This window comes from Neoarius graeffei, chromosome 10 (assembly GCF_027579695.1).
Source record: "Neoarius graeffei isolate fNeoGra1 chromosome 10, fNeoGra1.pri, whole genome shotgun sequence".
Taxonomy (NCBI): domain Eukaryota; kingdom Metazoa; phylum Chordata; class Actinopteri; order Siluriformes; family Ariidae; genus Neoarius; species Neoarius graeffei.
The window spans coordinates 21,407,353-21,424,058 of NC_083578.1; the positions used below are offsets into that span (position 1 = coordinate 21,407,353).

Genomic DNA, 16,706 nt, shown 5'->3' on the forward strand with positions numbered 1-16,706 from the left:
AGCATCATCAAGGTAAATGCTGGATAATTTGAAGAATGTAAAATATGAAACATATTTTGTTGTTTTTTCCCCCCACACTTTTTTGTTTATGGCCCTGGTCATGATATTGGTCCCAATCATGTTGCACAAGGGGTAAAATTGAAACATCCTTGTATGTACCCAGTACTATACTTTTTGATTTCCTAAAACCCAAAAGTTAACAAATCCCAGAGAGTGAGAGCTTCATGGGACCGAGTGCATATTATCCAGGCATCTGAATGAAGCAACAAGAAGGCTCTTCTGCTTCAAATAAGAAGGTGGTGTCGACTCAGTATTTCTAAAATTCACTTTACCTAGGCTTGTGAATGATCCACGCAAGGTAAACACACTTTCTTTGTGGCAAAACTTGAAAATTTCAGCAGAATCAGGACACTGGTTACAGAGGCAATTGAAATTCCGCATGTGACATAAATGTTTACGGAAAATAGTCGAATAAACTTTGGCCAAATGACGCATCTTAAAATTGTCAGTGTTTCAGAAGTCTGTGTATTACACCTATATATGTTCGACTGAGCCTTCTCAGAGAGCATTTTGAATGACTCCAGTTCTTACCTGTTGGGACATGGCGGCCTACTAGAAATAACTTAAAGTTGTTTACGGAAAACGTCGCATACGGAACCATGGGTTTGCATTGCATCTGGTGAGACTGACGTTCAACGTGCAGCTTGAATCTTACTACACGTTTAAACTATCAACTCTTAGTAGTCCAACCAACAAGAAATTTAGGGGCTAGGCCCAACGGGCAAAAACCATGAACAGTTCCTATCTGGTCCTATATCTGGACACAACAAGGCATATGGCCAAATGGGAGGCTTTGGGTGACTGTGGTCACCTGGAAATAGATCAGAAAAATCATTATGCTACACAAGCTAGTCCTATATGAATACTATTAGGGCACGTTGTGCTTTCGGTGATAAATATCTAACATGATCTAACAGGAGCTTAGACATGATATTTTTTTTGGAGTGGGACCAATAGTGTGACCAAGGCCATACCACATAATTCCATATACAGTGGTGCTTGAAAGTTTGTGAACCCTTTAGAATTTTCAATATTTCTGCATAAATATGACCTAACTCATCAGATTTTCACACAAGTCCTAAAAGTAGACGAAGAGAACCCAGTTAAACAAATTAGACAAAAATATTATACTTGGTCATTTATTTATTAAGGAAAATGATCCAATATTACATATCTGTGAGTGGCAAAAGTATGTAAACCTCTGGGATTAGCAGCTAATTTAAAGGTGAAATTAGAGTCAGGTGTTTTCAATCAATAGGATGACAATCAGGTGTCAGTGGGCACCCTGTTTTATGTAAAGAACAGGGATCTATTAAAGTCTGACCTTCACAACACATGTTTGTGGAAGTGTATCATGGCACGAACAATGGAGATTTCTGAGGACCTCAGAAAAAGCGTTGTTGATGCTCATCAGGCAGGAAAAGGTTACAAAACCATCTCTAAAGAGTTTGGACTCCACCAATCCACAGTCAGACAGATTGTGTACAAATGGAGGAAACTCAAGAACATTGTTACCCTCCCCAGGAGTAGTCGACCAACAAAGATCACTCCAAGAGCAAGGCGTGTAATAGTCGGCAAGGTCACAAAGGACCCCAGGGTAACTTCTAAGCAACTGAAGGCCTCTCTCACATTGGCTAATGTTAATGTTCACGAGTCCACCATCAGGAGAACACCAAACAACAATGGCGTGCATGGCAGGGTTGCAAGGAGAAAGCCACTGCTCTCCAAAAAGAACATTGCTGCTTGTCTGCAGTTTGCTAAAGATCATGTGGACAAGCCAGAAGGCTATTGGAAAAATGTTTTGTGGATGAATGAGACCAAAATAGAACTTTTTGGTTTAAATGAGAAGCGTTATGTTTGGAGAAAGGAAAACACTGCATTCCAGCATAAGAACCTTATCCCATCTGTGAAACATGGTGGTGGTAGTATCATGGTTTGGGCCTGTTTTGCTGCATCTGGGCCAGGATGGCTTGCCATCATTGATGGAACAATGAATTCTGAATTATACCAGTGAATTCTAAAGGAAAATTTCAGGACATCTGTCCATGAACTGAATCTCAAAAGAAGGTGGGTCATGCAACAAGACAATGACCCTAAGCATACAAGTTGTTCTACCAAAGAATGGTTAAAGAAGAATAAAGTTAATGTTTTGGAATGGCCAAATCAAAGTCCTGACCTTAATCCAATTAAATGTTGTGGAAGGACCTGAAGCGAGCAGTTCATGTGAGGAAATCCACCAACATCCCAGAGTTGAAGCTGTTCTGTATGGAGGAACGGGCTAAAATTCCTCCAAGTCGGTGTGCAAGACTGATCAACAGTTACTGGAAATGTTTAGTTGCAGTTATTGTTGCACAAGGGGGTCACACCAGATACTGAAAGCAAACGTTCATGTACTTTTGCCACTCACAGATATGTAATATTGGATCATTTTCCTCAATAAATAAAATGACCAAGTATAATATTTTTGTCTCATTTGTTTAACTGGGTTCTCTTTATCTACTTTTAGGACTTGTGTGAAAATCTGATGATGTTTTAGGTCATATTTATGTAGAAATATAGAAAATTCTAAAGGGTTCACAAACTTTCAAGCACCACTGTATGTTCCATTTGTTATTTCATAGTTTTCATGTCTTCAGTATTGTTCTACAATGTAAAAAGTAGTCAAAATACTGAAAAGCCTATGAATGAGTAGAGTAGGGGTGTACAAACGTTTGACTGATACTGTATATGGTGGTGCTCTGCCCCACCCACCTCTATGGACGAGCCACCACTAGTTACCAAATGATTCTTTTAAGTCAATCTTATTCTCTAAATAGTCTATACAACAGTGGCCTCCAAATAAGTAAAATAATAATGGTAAGATTCTATATTATGATGAAGCCTTTCAATAATTTGCATCAGTTAAATCCCAAAGCTACATGTATTTTCTGCACATTGTTTTTCAAATGATCAAACAATCAGCTAGTACATATACTGTATAGCATATCGTTATACTATATATTATAGATTATAACCTTGCTTCAACATTTTTGTCATGAAAACAATCTCTTGTATATAAAATAAATGATAAGTTCCACTGGCTGTCCTAAAGAGTTCTCTCAACTGAACCTTTTTTTTTTTTTTTTCAGTTTCCACACACAGATCCAAAGGAAATTTCATCTTCTTCTCTCTCCTGGCACCATGCAGAAGTTTTCCCAGTGCTGCTTACCTTCATCCACTTCGTCGTTGGACATAATGGCAACGCATTTCTCCCAGACCACCTTGACATCGGCACGGTAGCGGTCACAGGCCCACAGGAACATGGGGAGCAGGATGGACTGGGCTATGGAGCACCACAACACACACAGTACCATCCAGGTATACGAATGGTCGTACTTCAAACTGGCAAAGCTCACCACCTGTGATAAAGATAAAGAAAACTTATTAGCATATACTACGGGATGTGTTGTTCTTTGTTCATTTAAAGGATTAGCCTCATTCACAGGTTACAGTTCACCTCGATAAAGCGAAAAAGCAAAATAAACCACTACTAGCTAGATGTTTGCCCCTCTGCTAAATTACAACCCCAAGTCCAAAAAAATTGGGACGCTGTGCAAACTGGAAATAAAAACAGAATGTGATAATTTGCAAATCATGGAAACCCTATATGTGGCATGGTGGTGTAGTGGTTAGCACTGTTACCTCACAGCAAGAAGGTCCTGGGTTCAAACCCAGTGGCCGGTGAGGGTTTTTCTGTGTGGAGTTTGCATGTTCTCTGTGTGGGTTTCTTCTGGGTGCTCTGGTTTCCCCCAAAGACATGCAGGTTAGGCTAATTTGTGGCTCTAAATTGACCGTAGGTGTGAATGGCTGTTTGTCTGTGTCAGCCCTGAGATAACCTGGCAACTTGTCCAGGGTGTACCCCACCTCTCGCCCATAGTCAGCTGGGATAGGCTCCAGCTTACCTGCGACCCTGTAGGACAGGATAAGTGGCTACAGATAATGGATGGATGGAAACCCTATATTTAATTGAAAATAGTACAAAGACAACATATCAAATGTTGAAACTGAGAGCTTTTATTTTTTTTGAAAAATATATGCCCATTTTGATTTTGATGTCAGCAACACGTTTTAAAAAAGTTAGGACAAGGGCATGTTTACCGCTGTGGTGCATCACCTCTACTTTTAACAACACTCTGTAAATGTTTGGGAACTGAGGAGACAAATTGCTGTAGTTTTGAAAGAGAAATGTTGTCCCATTCTTGTCTGATTTCTGTTGCTCAACAGTTCGAGGTCTCCTTTGTCATATTTTGCGCTTCATAATGCACCAAATGTTTTAAATGGGAGACAGGTCTGGACTCCAGGCAGGCCAGTTTAGCACCTGGACTCTTACTACAGAGCCATGCAATTGTAATATGTGCAGAACGTGGTTTGGCATTGTCTTGCTGAAAGAAGGAAGGTTTTCTCTGAAAAAGAGTTTGTCTGGATGGCAGCATATAGATCTGAAACATGTATATATCATTCAGCATTAATGATGTTTTCCCAGCTACCCATGTCATGTGCACTAATGCACTCTCATACCATCACAGATGCTGGCTTTTGAACTGTGCACTGATAACAAGCCGGATGGTCCCTCTCCCCTTTAGCCTGGAGGACGTGGTGTCCATGATTTCTAAAAAGAATTTCTACTTTTGATTCGTCAGACTGCAGGACAATTTTCCACTTCGCCTCAGTCCATCGTAAAAGAGCTCGGGCCCAGAGAAGGTGGCAGTGCTTCTGGATATTGTTTATATCTTGTTTTAACTTGCATTTGTGGATGCAGTAATGAACTGTTTTCACACACGATGGTTTTCTGAAGTGTTCCTGAGCCCATACAGTGATTTCCACTACAGACATGTCTGCTTTTAATGCAGTGTCACCTGAGGGCCTGAAGATCACAGGCATCCAATGTCAGTTTTCAGCCTTGTCTCTTGCATACAGAGATTTCCCCAGATTCTCTGAACCTTTTAATGATATTATGTACCACAGATGATGTGATCCCAAGTTCTTTGCAGTTTTACACTGAAGAACGTTATTCTTAAATTGTTGCATTGTTTGCCCATGCAGTCTTTCACAGAGTGGTAAACCCCTCCCCATCTTTACTTCTGAGAGACTCCGCCTCTCTGGGATGCTCTTTTTATACCCAATAATGTTACTGACCTGTTGCCAATTAACCAAATTAGCTTTTTTTTTTAGCATTACACAACTTTTTCAGTCTTTTGTTGTCTCTGTCCCAATTTTTCTGAAATGTGTTGCTGACATCAAATTCAAAATGAGCATATTTTTTTCAAAAAACAATAACATTTCTCGGGGCGGCATGGTGGTGTAGTGGTTAGCGCTGTCGCCTCACAGCAAGAAAGTCCAGGTTCGAGCCCCGTGGCCAGCGAGGGCCTTTCTGTGCAGAGTTTGCATGTTCTCCCCGTGTCCGCGTGGGTTTCCTCTGGGTGCTCCGGTTTCCCCCACAGTCCAAAGACATGCAGGTTAGGTTAACTGGTGACTCTAAATTGACCGTAGGTGTGAATGTGAGCGTGAATGGTTGTCTGTGTCTATGTGTCAGCCCTGTGATGATCTGGCGACTTGTCCAGGGTGTACCCCACCTTTCGCCCGTAGTCAGCTGGGATAGGCTCCAGCTTGCCTGCGACCCTGTAGAACAGGATAAAGCGGCTACAGATAATGAGATGAGAATAACATTTCTCTGTTTCAACATTTGATATGTTGCCTTTGTACCATTTTCAATGAAAAATAGGATTTCCATGAATTGCAAATTATCACATTCTGTTTTTATTTATGTTTTACACAATGTCCCAACTTTTTTGGTATTGGGGGTCGTAATAAAACGCCCACTCAGCTAAACTAGTCCCATTTCTGTTTTCCTCCAATCCTACTTGTCATGCAGCATCATTAGCAGAAATTCCAGCATAAAATAGCTTTCATGTTATTCTATATACTATAAAGCAGTATTACATCTCAGGACCTCAGCTGACTTTTTTTTTTTGGGCAGAACTGACTATTTCGAATCTTTCTTCTCATTCAGCTCTAAACATCCCACATGCATTACACAACTGTATGAAGAGTCTTCGGGAAAATCCTGATTCATTCATGTTATAGTACTTTTGTAGCACACTAAATACAAATATACAAGTAACTGGGAAATTCAAGGGAAACGTGCCAACAGATTTAAAAAAATATATAATAAATAAATACATAAAAGAGAAATTCAGGACGGCGGCACGGTGGTGTAGTGGTTAGCGCTGTCGCCTCACAGCAAGAAGGTCCGGGTTCGAGCCCCGTGGCCGGCGAGGGCCTTTCTGTGCGGAGTTTGCATGTTCTCCCCGTGTCCGCGTGGGTTTCCTCCGGGTGCTCCGGTTTCCCCCACAGTCCAAAGACATGCAGGTTAGGTTAACTGGTGACTCTAAATTGACCGTAGGTGTGAATGTGAGTGTGAATGGTTGTCTGTGTCTATGTGTCAGCCCTGTGATGACCTGGCGACTTGTCCAGGGTGTACCCCGCCTTTCGCCCGTAGTCAGCTGGGATAGGCTCCAGCTTGCCTGCGACCCTGTAGAAGGATAAAGCGGCTAGAGATGATGAGATGAGATGAGAAATTCAGGACAGTAAACCAGAGTACGGACACAAATGACTTCGTAGCTGGTACATAAGCGAGAGACTTCACAAAGTCCACAGCAAAGTCCATGGATGAGTGGTTTTACTGTATAAACAAGTCGGGTATTTTCATCAGGTGTGCTAGCTGATGATTGGGTGGAGCTGGGGATTAGTCAACTGGTGACACCAAATGCTTAAGCCTGAATAAGGGTGGAGGAAAAAAAATCACCTGTAGAAGAACAAGGTGAAGAAATCATTTTTCTTTACTGAAGATGACGATTCAGCATGTGTGTCCCTGCATTATGCCCAGTGTTCTGGAAATGACTCTGGGATAGGGACTAAGAAGAACTCTGAAGCCACCACAACCATGACCAGGATAAAGCACTTACTGAAGACAAATGAACACTATATACAGTGGGGCAAAAAAGTATTTAGTCAGTCACCAATTGTACAAGTTCTCCCACTTAAAAAGATGAGAGAGGCCTGTAATTTTCATCATAGGTATACCTCAACTATGAGAAACAAAATGAGAAGAAATAAAATCCAGCAAATCACATTGTCTGATTTTTAAAGAATTTATTTGCAAATTATGGGGGAAAATAAGTATTTGGTCAATAACAAAAGTTCATCTCAATACTTTGTTATATACCCTTTGTTGGCAATGACAGAGGTCAAACGTTTTCTGTAAGTCTTCACAAGGTTTTCACACACTGTTGCTGGTATTTTGGCCCATTCCTCCATGCAGATCTCCTCTAGAGCAGTGATGTTTTGGGGCTGTCGCTGGGCAACATGGACTTTCAACTCCCTCCAAAGATTTTCTATGGGGTTGATATCTGGAGACTGGCTAGGCCACTCCAGGACCTTGAAATGCTTCTTATGAAGCCACTCCTTCGTTGCCCGGGCGGTGTGTTTGGGATCATTGTCATGCTGAAAGACCCAGCCATGGTTCATCTTCATTGCCCTTGCTGATGGAAGGAGGTTTTCACTCAAAATCTCACGATACATGGCCCCATTCATTCTTTCCTTTACACGGATCAGTCGTCCTGGTCCCTTTGCAGAAAAACAGCCCCAAAGCATGATGTTTCCACCTCCATGCTTCACAGTAGGTATGGTGTTCTTTGGATGCAACTCAGCATTCTTTCTCCTCCAAACACGACAAGTTGAGTTTTTACCAAAAAGTTCTATTTTGGTTTCATCTGACCATATGACATTCTCCCAATCCTCTTCTGGATCATCCAAATGCTCTTTAGCAAACTTCAGATGGGCCTGGACATGTACTGGCTTAAGCAGGGGGACATGTCTGGCACTGCAGGATTTGAGTCCCTGGCGGCGTAGTGTGTTACTGATGGTAGCCTTTGTTACTTTGGTCCCAGCTCTCTGCAGGTCATTCACTAGGTCCCCCCGTGTGGTTCTGGGATTTTTGCTCACCGTTCTTGTGATCATTTTGACCCCACGGGGTGAGATCTTGCGTGGAGCCCCAGATCGAGGGAGATTATCAGTGGTCTTGTATGTCTTCCATTTTCTAATAATTGCTCCCACAGTTGATTTCTTCACACCAAGCTGCTTACCTATTGCAGATTCAGTCTTCCCAGCCTGGTGCAGATCTACAATTTTGTTTCTGGTGTCCTTTGACAGCTCTTTGGTCTTGGCCATAGTGGAGTTTGGAGTGTGACTGTTTGAGGTTGTGGACAGGTGTCTTTTATACTGATAACGAGTTCAAACAGGTGCCATTAATACAGGTAACGAGTGGAGGACAGAGGAGCCTCTTAAAGAAGAAGTTACAGGTCTGTGAGAGCCAGAAATCTTGCTTGTTTGTAGGTGACCAAATACTTATTTTACTGAGGAATTTACCAATCAATTCATTAAAAATCCTACAATGTGATTTCCTGGATTCTTTCTCCCCATTCTGTCTCTCATAGTTGAAGTGTACCTATGATGAAAATTACAGGCCTCTCTCATCTTTTTAAGTGGGAGAACTTGCACAATTGGTGGCTGACTAAATACTTTTTTGCCCCACTGTAGATGATCTCCAGTAAGTTTGTAAAATTATTGTCTACATTTATACGGAGATATTACACTGAGTTTCCTGGCAGTAGCTTTCTGTCTCGTTAATCTCCAGCTTCCTCTGGCATTAGCTAATGAGAAAAAAAAAACAAGAAAAAAAATTTAACACATTCCCCTCAGCCCCAGAGCAGGGGTACACATTTCCATAATACATTATCAAGGGATTTTCCCAGTCATCAAATTGGAAAAAATGGATTGAAGCATCCCATTAGCACTGGCAGGTGAACATGCTGTACTGCATGGGATCATGGGTGGCCTGGCCTGGGCTTCCTCTCAGTGCCAGTGTTTAATATCCCAGAGTCAACGTTATGCTAATATTAACATTGAACTCCATGCAAGGATTCTGTCCAGCCAGTTACACGAAAGCACATTCCAGAATCCGGTTTGTCCCATTAGTTATTCCAACACTCAACAGGATACTCAAAATCATGTGTAGAACACAGGGCACTTGGCTGGGCCATTCAGTGCACTCTCCATAAAACGCACCGCAATTGAAATCGCTGTCAATGCATTTAAATAGTTCATTATCCCAGTGACGGAGTAAGAAACAGGCCTCCATTTACGGCATTTCAAACATAGGCTGGGAGTGTCATACTGGTTACTGTACATGGGAGTAATATAAAAGAGAAATAATGTCTCAATGAAACAGCTGCACAAAAACAGAAGGAGATTCTACATGGAGCAGGATGGAGAGGAGTTACTATTATAAAGAGTAGGACTTGGCGATATTACAATTTGCTATCAATATCATGATAAAAAATCAGGCTTGTAGTACTTGAGTCCGATTCGTGCCCTAATTTTAAGGACTCGTGACTCGATTTGGACTTGAGCACTGATGACTCAGACTTGGACTCGGACTCGTGCATTAACTGTATTCGGACTCGTAAATTGGAGACGAGGACTCGGATTTTTTCTTTATTTTTTGTAACGTGCCATAATAATTTGGCATAAGATATTTATATCTACATTAATTTTTGTACTAATTTCATGCAAGAGTGTCACACCTGCTTGCCTGGGCATGTGCATCAGATAGACTCTCGAGCGCGCTCTGGACAGTGTGCCACGCCAAGTGGACTCTCGTGCGCCTTAAACAACTTGCACCTGCACAGGATTAAGGCGCAATCAGCTCGCCTGTATAAAAACTGTGAAAACACACTTACTTTGCGAAGTATTGAGTTGTATTGCTGACGCGTTACCGAGCCTTATTTCCTTGTTTGGTTTCCTGATCCCTGATTTCCTGTTTCTCGTCTTTGATTCTGCCGAGTCTATGATAGCCTGTTTGTGCCTCGCTCGACCTATTGCCTGTTTCACTGTTTTACGATTTTGCCTGCCATTCTGGATTGTTTATGTCTTCATTTGTATTAATAAACACACCTTCTGCACTTACATCCATCTCCCGACCATCTCTGACAGAATACTTCGCAGTCCCTGACAAAGAGAAGCACATTCACCTGTTCATATGCCATGTTCAGGAACAAACTAATGTCGTCAAATGGTGCAGCTGGAGTCTTGTTCTCGGACTCGACTTGAAATTTTTTTTAATGACTTGGACTTGACTCGGGCTTGAACACTGGGGACTCGAGACTGGACTCAGACTCGAGGTTTAGTGACTCGACTACAACACTGATAAAAATGTCACAATGTACCTTTCTGAGATATTACTTGTGTCATCCGTATGTAAAATGCAATTTAAAAAAAAATAACAATTACAACCTCAGATTGGATGCATCCAGTTACAGGTCAATAGATTTGCTGAATCCTTTGGGCAGCATGGTGGTGCAGTGGTTAGCACTGTCACCTCACAGGCTCCAGGTTTGAACCTCACGGCCAATGGGGGCCTTTCTGTGTGGAGTTTGCATGTTCTCCCAGTGTTTGCATGGGTTCCTCCCACAGTCCAAAGACATGCAGAGTAGGTAAAATACTCAGCCACTGGGGTTACGCAAGTCAGTGCATGCTTAGTGCCGGTCCCAAGCCTGGATAGACTGGGGAAGGTTGCGTCAGGATGGGCATCCGGTGTAAAACCGATACTAAATCATAATGTATCATGATGATCCTCTGTGGCAGAGCGTGTTGCTGAACCAACCGAGGACGAAATCAAAACTCTACTTGAAAACAACTACTCCTGTTCCAAACTCCAGCCCAATCGGTGGCGGTAATGCACCTTTAAGTTGGTTTGCCAACCACCAAAAAACCTAAAGAAGAAGAAAAACCCCCAAAATACAAAAAAGCAACAAAATATGGAATAAAAGTATTTGATGGTGAGAACGTATCTTTATTTTTCAAGAATTATCACCACATTTTTCACAAATTGCTACTGTCATTTCGCCACTTTGTTTCCATTCTAAGTGGAAATGTTTTGTATAAAGATCTTATTTATTGAATTTGCAAAAAATAAATAAAATTAAAAATGCTCCATTTCTCAAAATCCAGTGAATGTGGATAGAATAAAACAGCTATTCTATTCAATCTCGGCGTACATGGCTTATAACCAACTCGGCGCTACGTGCCTCGTTGGCTCCCAGCTCATGTACGACTCGATTTCATGGAATAACTGTTAAATATGGTGCAACTAACACAGCAAACTTTACACTTGTTTTAAATGTACAATATGCTATAACTTGCAGCTCAGTTGTAAGTGTTAAAACTAATACATGCTCAATGTGCGATATACACAGGGTCCTTGAGCGACTGAGAAATAGACGCATTAGCCTGACAACAACAAACACTTTACTAGATAGTTATTTTCTTTCAGCTAACCTAGTCTTGATAGGAAGGCTATGCTGTTTACCTCTCTCTCTGTTTCTCGTAGCGTGACCCAGTTAGCTCACTCGCCGAGGTTAAATCTAAAAGTTCATTTTATAATAATAATTAAAAAAAAAATAACTACACAAACATCTCCTTAATCGCCTGGGAGCATTGCTTGCCTAATTAAAAGTGAACCATGTAGGCTCTTTGCTTCTATGTGATGACAATTTTACGCTCTCAGCTGAGTGCTTTTCTCAGGCCTCCAGAGATGAATAACCTTGTGGTGTTCAATCTGCTTCTGTTCTCCATAAACCTCAAGCTCTCTCTCTGGAACTTTTGCCTCTGCAAGAAAAAAAAAAAAATCAAACCCAAAACTCATGTGAGAATAACTCCTTTACTCTTGACAAGCATGACCAACTGGAATTGGTCATTAAAGTTAAAGTATAGAGCCCTTCTGCTTAACACAGTAGATGAAACCTTTCACAGTGTCTCAAAGCGGTCAGAGTCGGGGACAAGTTCAACCTGGCATGTTACTCCTTCTGTGCAGCGTCTATGAGTCACCGCATGGGTTGTACACATCAAAAAACAAGCTGCAATTTAAAAATGTTTTTTTTTTCAAAATTGTAGACCCTTTGCAAAACACTGTGTGATATAACCCATGAATTAAAGAACATGTACCACTGACAGTTTAGTTCAAGTATACACAATAAATAAGAGCCTTTTAAACGGATGCTTATTAACAACACTATAAGCACTGAGGAGGAAGTGGGGAGCTTCATAAGCTGGTGCTTTGAAAACCATCTTACTGTAAATGCAACCAAAACTAAAGAAATGGTTACTGATTTTAGACGTAATACAGAAGAAGTACCCCACACAGTCGTCAATAACACATCCATTGAAAGAGTTAACACCTACAAATATTTAGGGATTGAACTTGATGATCAGTTGAAGTTTGACAAATGTGCCACTTCTAAGTTAAAAAGCTCCAACAGAGAATGTTTTTCTTAAGGAAGTTACGAAGTTTTAATGTTGATAGATGTATTTTACAGTTGTTTTATAGGTCTGTGCTTCAGAGTGTCTTGTCCTTTGGACTGATCTGTGTCTTTGGCAATATGCGTAAACATCTCATCTCATCTCATTATCTCTAGCCGCTTTATCCTGTTCTACAGGGTCGCAGGCAAGCTGGAGCCTATCCCAGCTGACTACAGGCGAAAGGCGGGGTACACCCTGGACAAGTCGCCAGGTCATCACAGGGCTGACACATAGACACAGACAACCATTCACACTCACATTCACACCTACGGTCAATTTAGAGTCACCAGTTAACCTAACCTGCATGTCTTTGGACTGTGGGGGAAACCGGGGCACCCGGAGGAAACCCACGCGGACAACATGCAAACTCCACACAGAAAGGCCCTCGCCGGCCATGGGGCTCAAACCCGAACCTTCTTGCTGTGAGGCGACAGCACTAACCACTACACCACCGTGCTGCCTATGCGTAAACATCTCATCTCATCTCATTATCTGTAGCTGCTTTATCCTGTTCTACAGGGTCGCAGGCAAGCTGGAGCCTATCCCAGCTGACTACGGGCGAAAGGCGGGGTACACCCTGGACAAGTCGCCAGGTCATCACAGGGCTGACACATAGACACAGACAACCATTCACACTCACACCTACGCTCAATTTAGAGTCACCAGTTAACCTAACCTGCATGTCTTTGGACTGTGGGGGAAACCGGGGCACCCGGAGGAAACCCATGCGGACACGGGGAGAACATGCAAACTCCACACAGAAGGGCCCTCGCCGGCCACGGAGCTCGAACCCGGACCTTCTTGCTGTGAGGCGACAGCACTAACCACTACACCACCGTGCCACCTATGCGTAAACATCTCATCTCATCTCATTATCTCTAGCCGCTTTATCCTTCTACAGGGTCGCAGGCAAGCTGGAGCCTATCCCAGCTGACTACGGGCGAAAGGCGGGGTACACCCTGGACAAGTCGCCAGGTCATCACAGGGCTGACACATAGACACAGACAACCATTCACACTCACATTCACACCTACGGTCAATTTAGAGTCACCAGTTAACCTAACCTGCATGTCTTTGGACTGTGGGGGAAACCGGAGCACCCGGAGGAAACCCACGCAGACACGGGGAGAACATGCAAACTCCACACAGAAAGGCCCTCGCCGGCCCCGGGGCTCGAACCCAGGACCTTCTTGCTGTGAGGCGACAGCACTAACCACTACACCACCGTGCCACCTATGCGTAAACATGATCAGGATAAATTGCAACGCATTATTAAGAATGCTAGTGGGATAATTGGGTGTAATCAAGTATCAGCTATCCAGCTATACAAAGACGTTATACTACATAAAGCTGAGAGTATTCTCAGGGATCCAACCCATCCCCTATACAATAGATTCCAGCCAAGCCAACGTGGCAAGGGGAGACTGCTGCAAAGGAAAATAAGAACTACCAGGTTTAGTAAGTCATTTGTTCCCACTGCAATCAGGATTTTAAATGAAGGGCAAAGAACTTGACAGTACTGTGTGTGCATGTGCGTGTTGGGGGGGATGTGAAAGACCAGCATGTATCAATTGGATTGCTGATGTATGGGGTGGGGTGGGGTATTTATTATTTGTTTTATGTTTTTATGTTTTAAATCTTGTCTACCTCTGTGTATGCACTGACCACTTGAATTTCCCCTTGTGGGATAATAAAGTTAACTTTAACTGAATTTATGAGCAAGTTGAATATGAATGTATTATGAATCCATTATAAAAAATACCTTAATGGTCAGGCAATTTGGGATGTTGTTTGCTGAAAGGGCAAACTCTACGGCAATGTTATTGTAAACAGATTAACAAATTAGCAGTGCAATTTACTAACCCTGAAAGTTGCACTGGATATGCAAATTAATACAACCAAAGGGCAGATATTAAATTTGCGGAATTCAGTTGACATTAATTAAAGTAAAAATAAAAGGGTACGTTTGGTGAAATTGCCAGCCTATTTAGATGAGTTGCAAACTAATGTTAAATAAGGAAAATTTTTTGCCTATCCTTAATTAAAAGGCTAATTAGCAAACAAACCTGAATGATCTATGAGACCAAAACTCACCATGGTTATCGAGAGCATCTAGCAACACACCAACAAACTCAAATACAAATACTTAAGAGAAGCCAAGGCTTGGGGGCGTCGTGGCTCAGGTGGCTAAGGTGCCATACCATAAATCCGGGGACCCAGGTTTGATTCTGACCTGAGGTCATTTCCCGATCCCTCCCCGTCTCTCTCTCCTGTTCATTTCCTGTCCTGTCTCTACACTGTCCTATCCAATAAAGGTGAAAAAAGCCCCAAAAAAAATCTTTAAAAAAAAAAGGGAAGCCAAGGCTTAATGGTTAGAGAAGCAGTTTTGGGACCAAAAGGTTGCTGGTTTGATTCCCTGGACCAGCAGGAATGGCTGAAGTGCCCTTGAGCAAGACACCTAACCCTGGGCTGCTCTGGGTATGTTATACATTGCTCTGGGTAAGAGCGTCTGCTAAATGCCTGTAATGTTTTTCCCCCTACTTTGCACGTGTGATCATTTATACAATTATTCTGTGTAAATCAGTCAGAAAACACTGCCAATGCAGCTAATAAATTGTGCAACACACACAATTGCTCACATGCAAACACAAATTTCATCTCATCTCATTATCTCTAGCCACTTTATCCTGTTCTACAGGGTTGCAGGCAAGCTGGAGCCTATCCCAGCTGACTACGGGCGAAAGGCGGGGTACACCCTGGACAAGTCGCCAGGTCATCACAGGGCTGACACACAGACACAGACAACCATTCACACTCACACCTACGGTCAATTTAGAGTCACCAGTTAACCTAACCTGCATGTCTTTGGACTGTGGGGGAAACCGGAGCACCTGGAGGAAACCCACGCGGACACGGGGAGAACATGCAAACTCCACACAGAAAGGCCCTCGCCGGCCACGGGGCTCGAACCCAGAACCTTCTTGCTGTGAGGCGACAGCGCTAACCACTACACCACCGTGCCGCCCCAAACACAAATTTATGCCCGTTATTTAAAATATTAGTAAATCAGGGCCTGAATAGTGGTCAGAAAGTTAAACCAAGAATTCCCCAATGTTTATCAAGTTACTTTCAAATCAAATCAACTCACCAGAATGGGAAAGCCAGTAAGGAAGTCATAGATGAACACGATGCCGCTGATCAAGTAGGTGATTTGCAGAGAGGTCTTGATTGGTTCGGAGCCATCGATGGATGAGCGGCGCTTACCCTGAGCATCTTCGACCACAATAGTGGGCACGTTGAACTTGTTCTTGTCAGCACTGTGGCCTGTTTGCATGGAGAACGTCTGGAAGAGAGCAATGCCGATGCAGATGACTCCCATTGTTACACTGCCACTGATCAGCAGCAGGAAGCAGACACCGAAGCCTAGGCCGATTTCAGTCACGATAAAGCGACAGTCGTGGGCGTAGAAGCGCTCACTAGTGTCGTGCCAGCCCACAGCAGGCAGTGTGGACAGGATGAAAGAAACCATCCAGATACCCATCACTGTGTGCACAGCCTGCTTCTTTGTGTTGCTCAGCCTGGAGAGGAAAGAGAAAATAAAACGAAGAGAAAGCTGTATTAGGGGGTAAAGCTGCAAAGACTTCAAAAAGTAAAGACGAGGAAGCATTTAGAGAATTCCACAATGTTCAGCATTTTTTACAGTCGTTATATTGAGTAAGGCAGATACTTGCCATTTTCAGTGATAGTTAGCATCCATTCCCACCCACTAGAGTGAAAGTCTAACGTACTTCCAAGTGTTTTTGAAGCATATTTTGAGGACACGCTAATTGCCATCTTCAACATACATGAGCTCACGATTGGTGAGCATCATTCCGACTGACAGGAAGGACAGAAATGTCGTCTTTCCACCCAGAGAGAACGGACTAACTGGAATCACCGATATCTGTGGCATCATCAGGATCTGAACCCAATATCTTCTGACAACAGGGTTAATGCTTGACCACTTCACCGAGCTGCAGTCACTTTCAAAAATGTTACTAAATGCACATGAATTTTCTCTTTCTGGAGATCCTTAATTACTAGACACTCACCAGCCACTTTAATAGTAACTTGTTGTTAATTCTAACATTCCTGTTCTTCCCTGGCAGGAGTGGAACCCAATGTGGTCTTCTGCTGTTGCATGCAAAGAT

At 42.6% G+C, this 16,706-nt stretch overlaps 1 protein-coding gene across 4 annotated transcripts in view; it reads right to left on the reverse strand.

The window, feature by feature from the left end:
- The window catches only part of LOC132892943 (probable G-protein coupled receptor 153), a 111,295-nt gene that overhangs the window by 13,240 nt on the left and 81,349 nt on the right, over positions 1 to 16,706 (reverse strand). For all 4 annotated transcript variants that reach the window (XM_060931519.1, XM_060931521.1, XM_060931522.1 and 1 more), the window contains 2 exons: positions 15,665 to 16,094; positions 3,269 to 3,458 (listed from right to left, as the gene is read on the reverse strand). In XM_060931519.1, the coding sequence (XP_060787502.1) occupies positions 3,269 to 3,458; positions 15,665 to 16,094 (620 nt within the window). The remainder of the gene's footprint in view (positions 1 to 3,268; positions 3,459 to 15,664; positions 16,095 to 16,706) is intronic.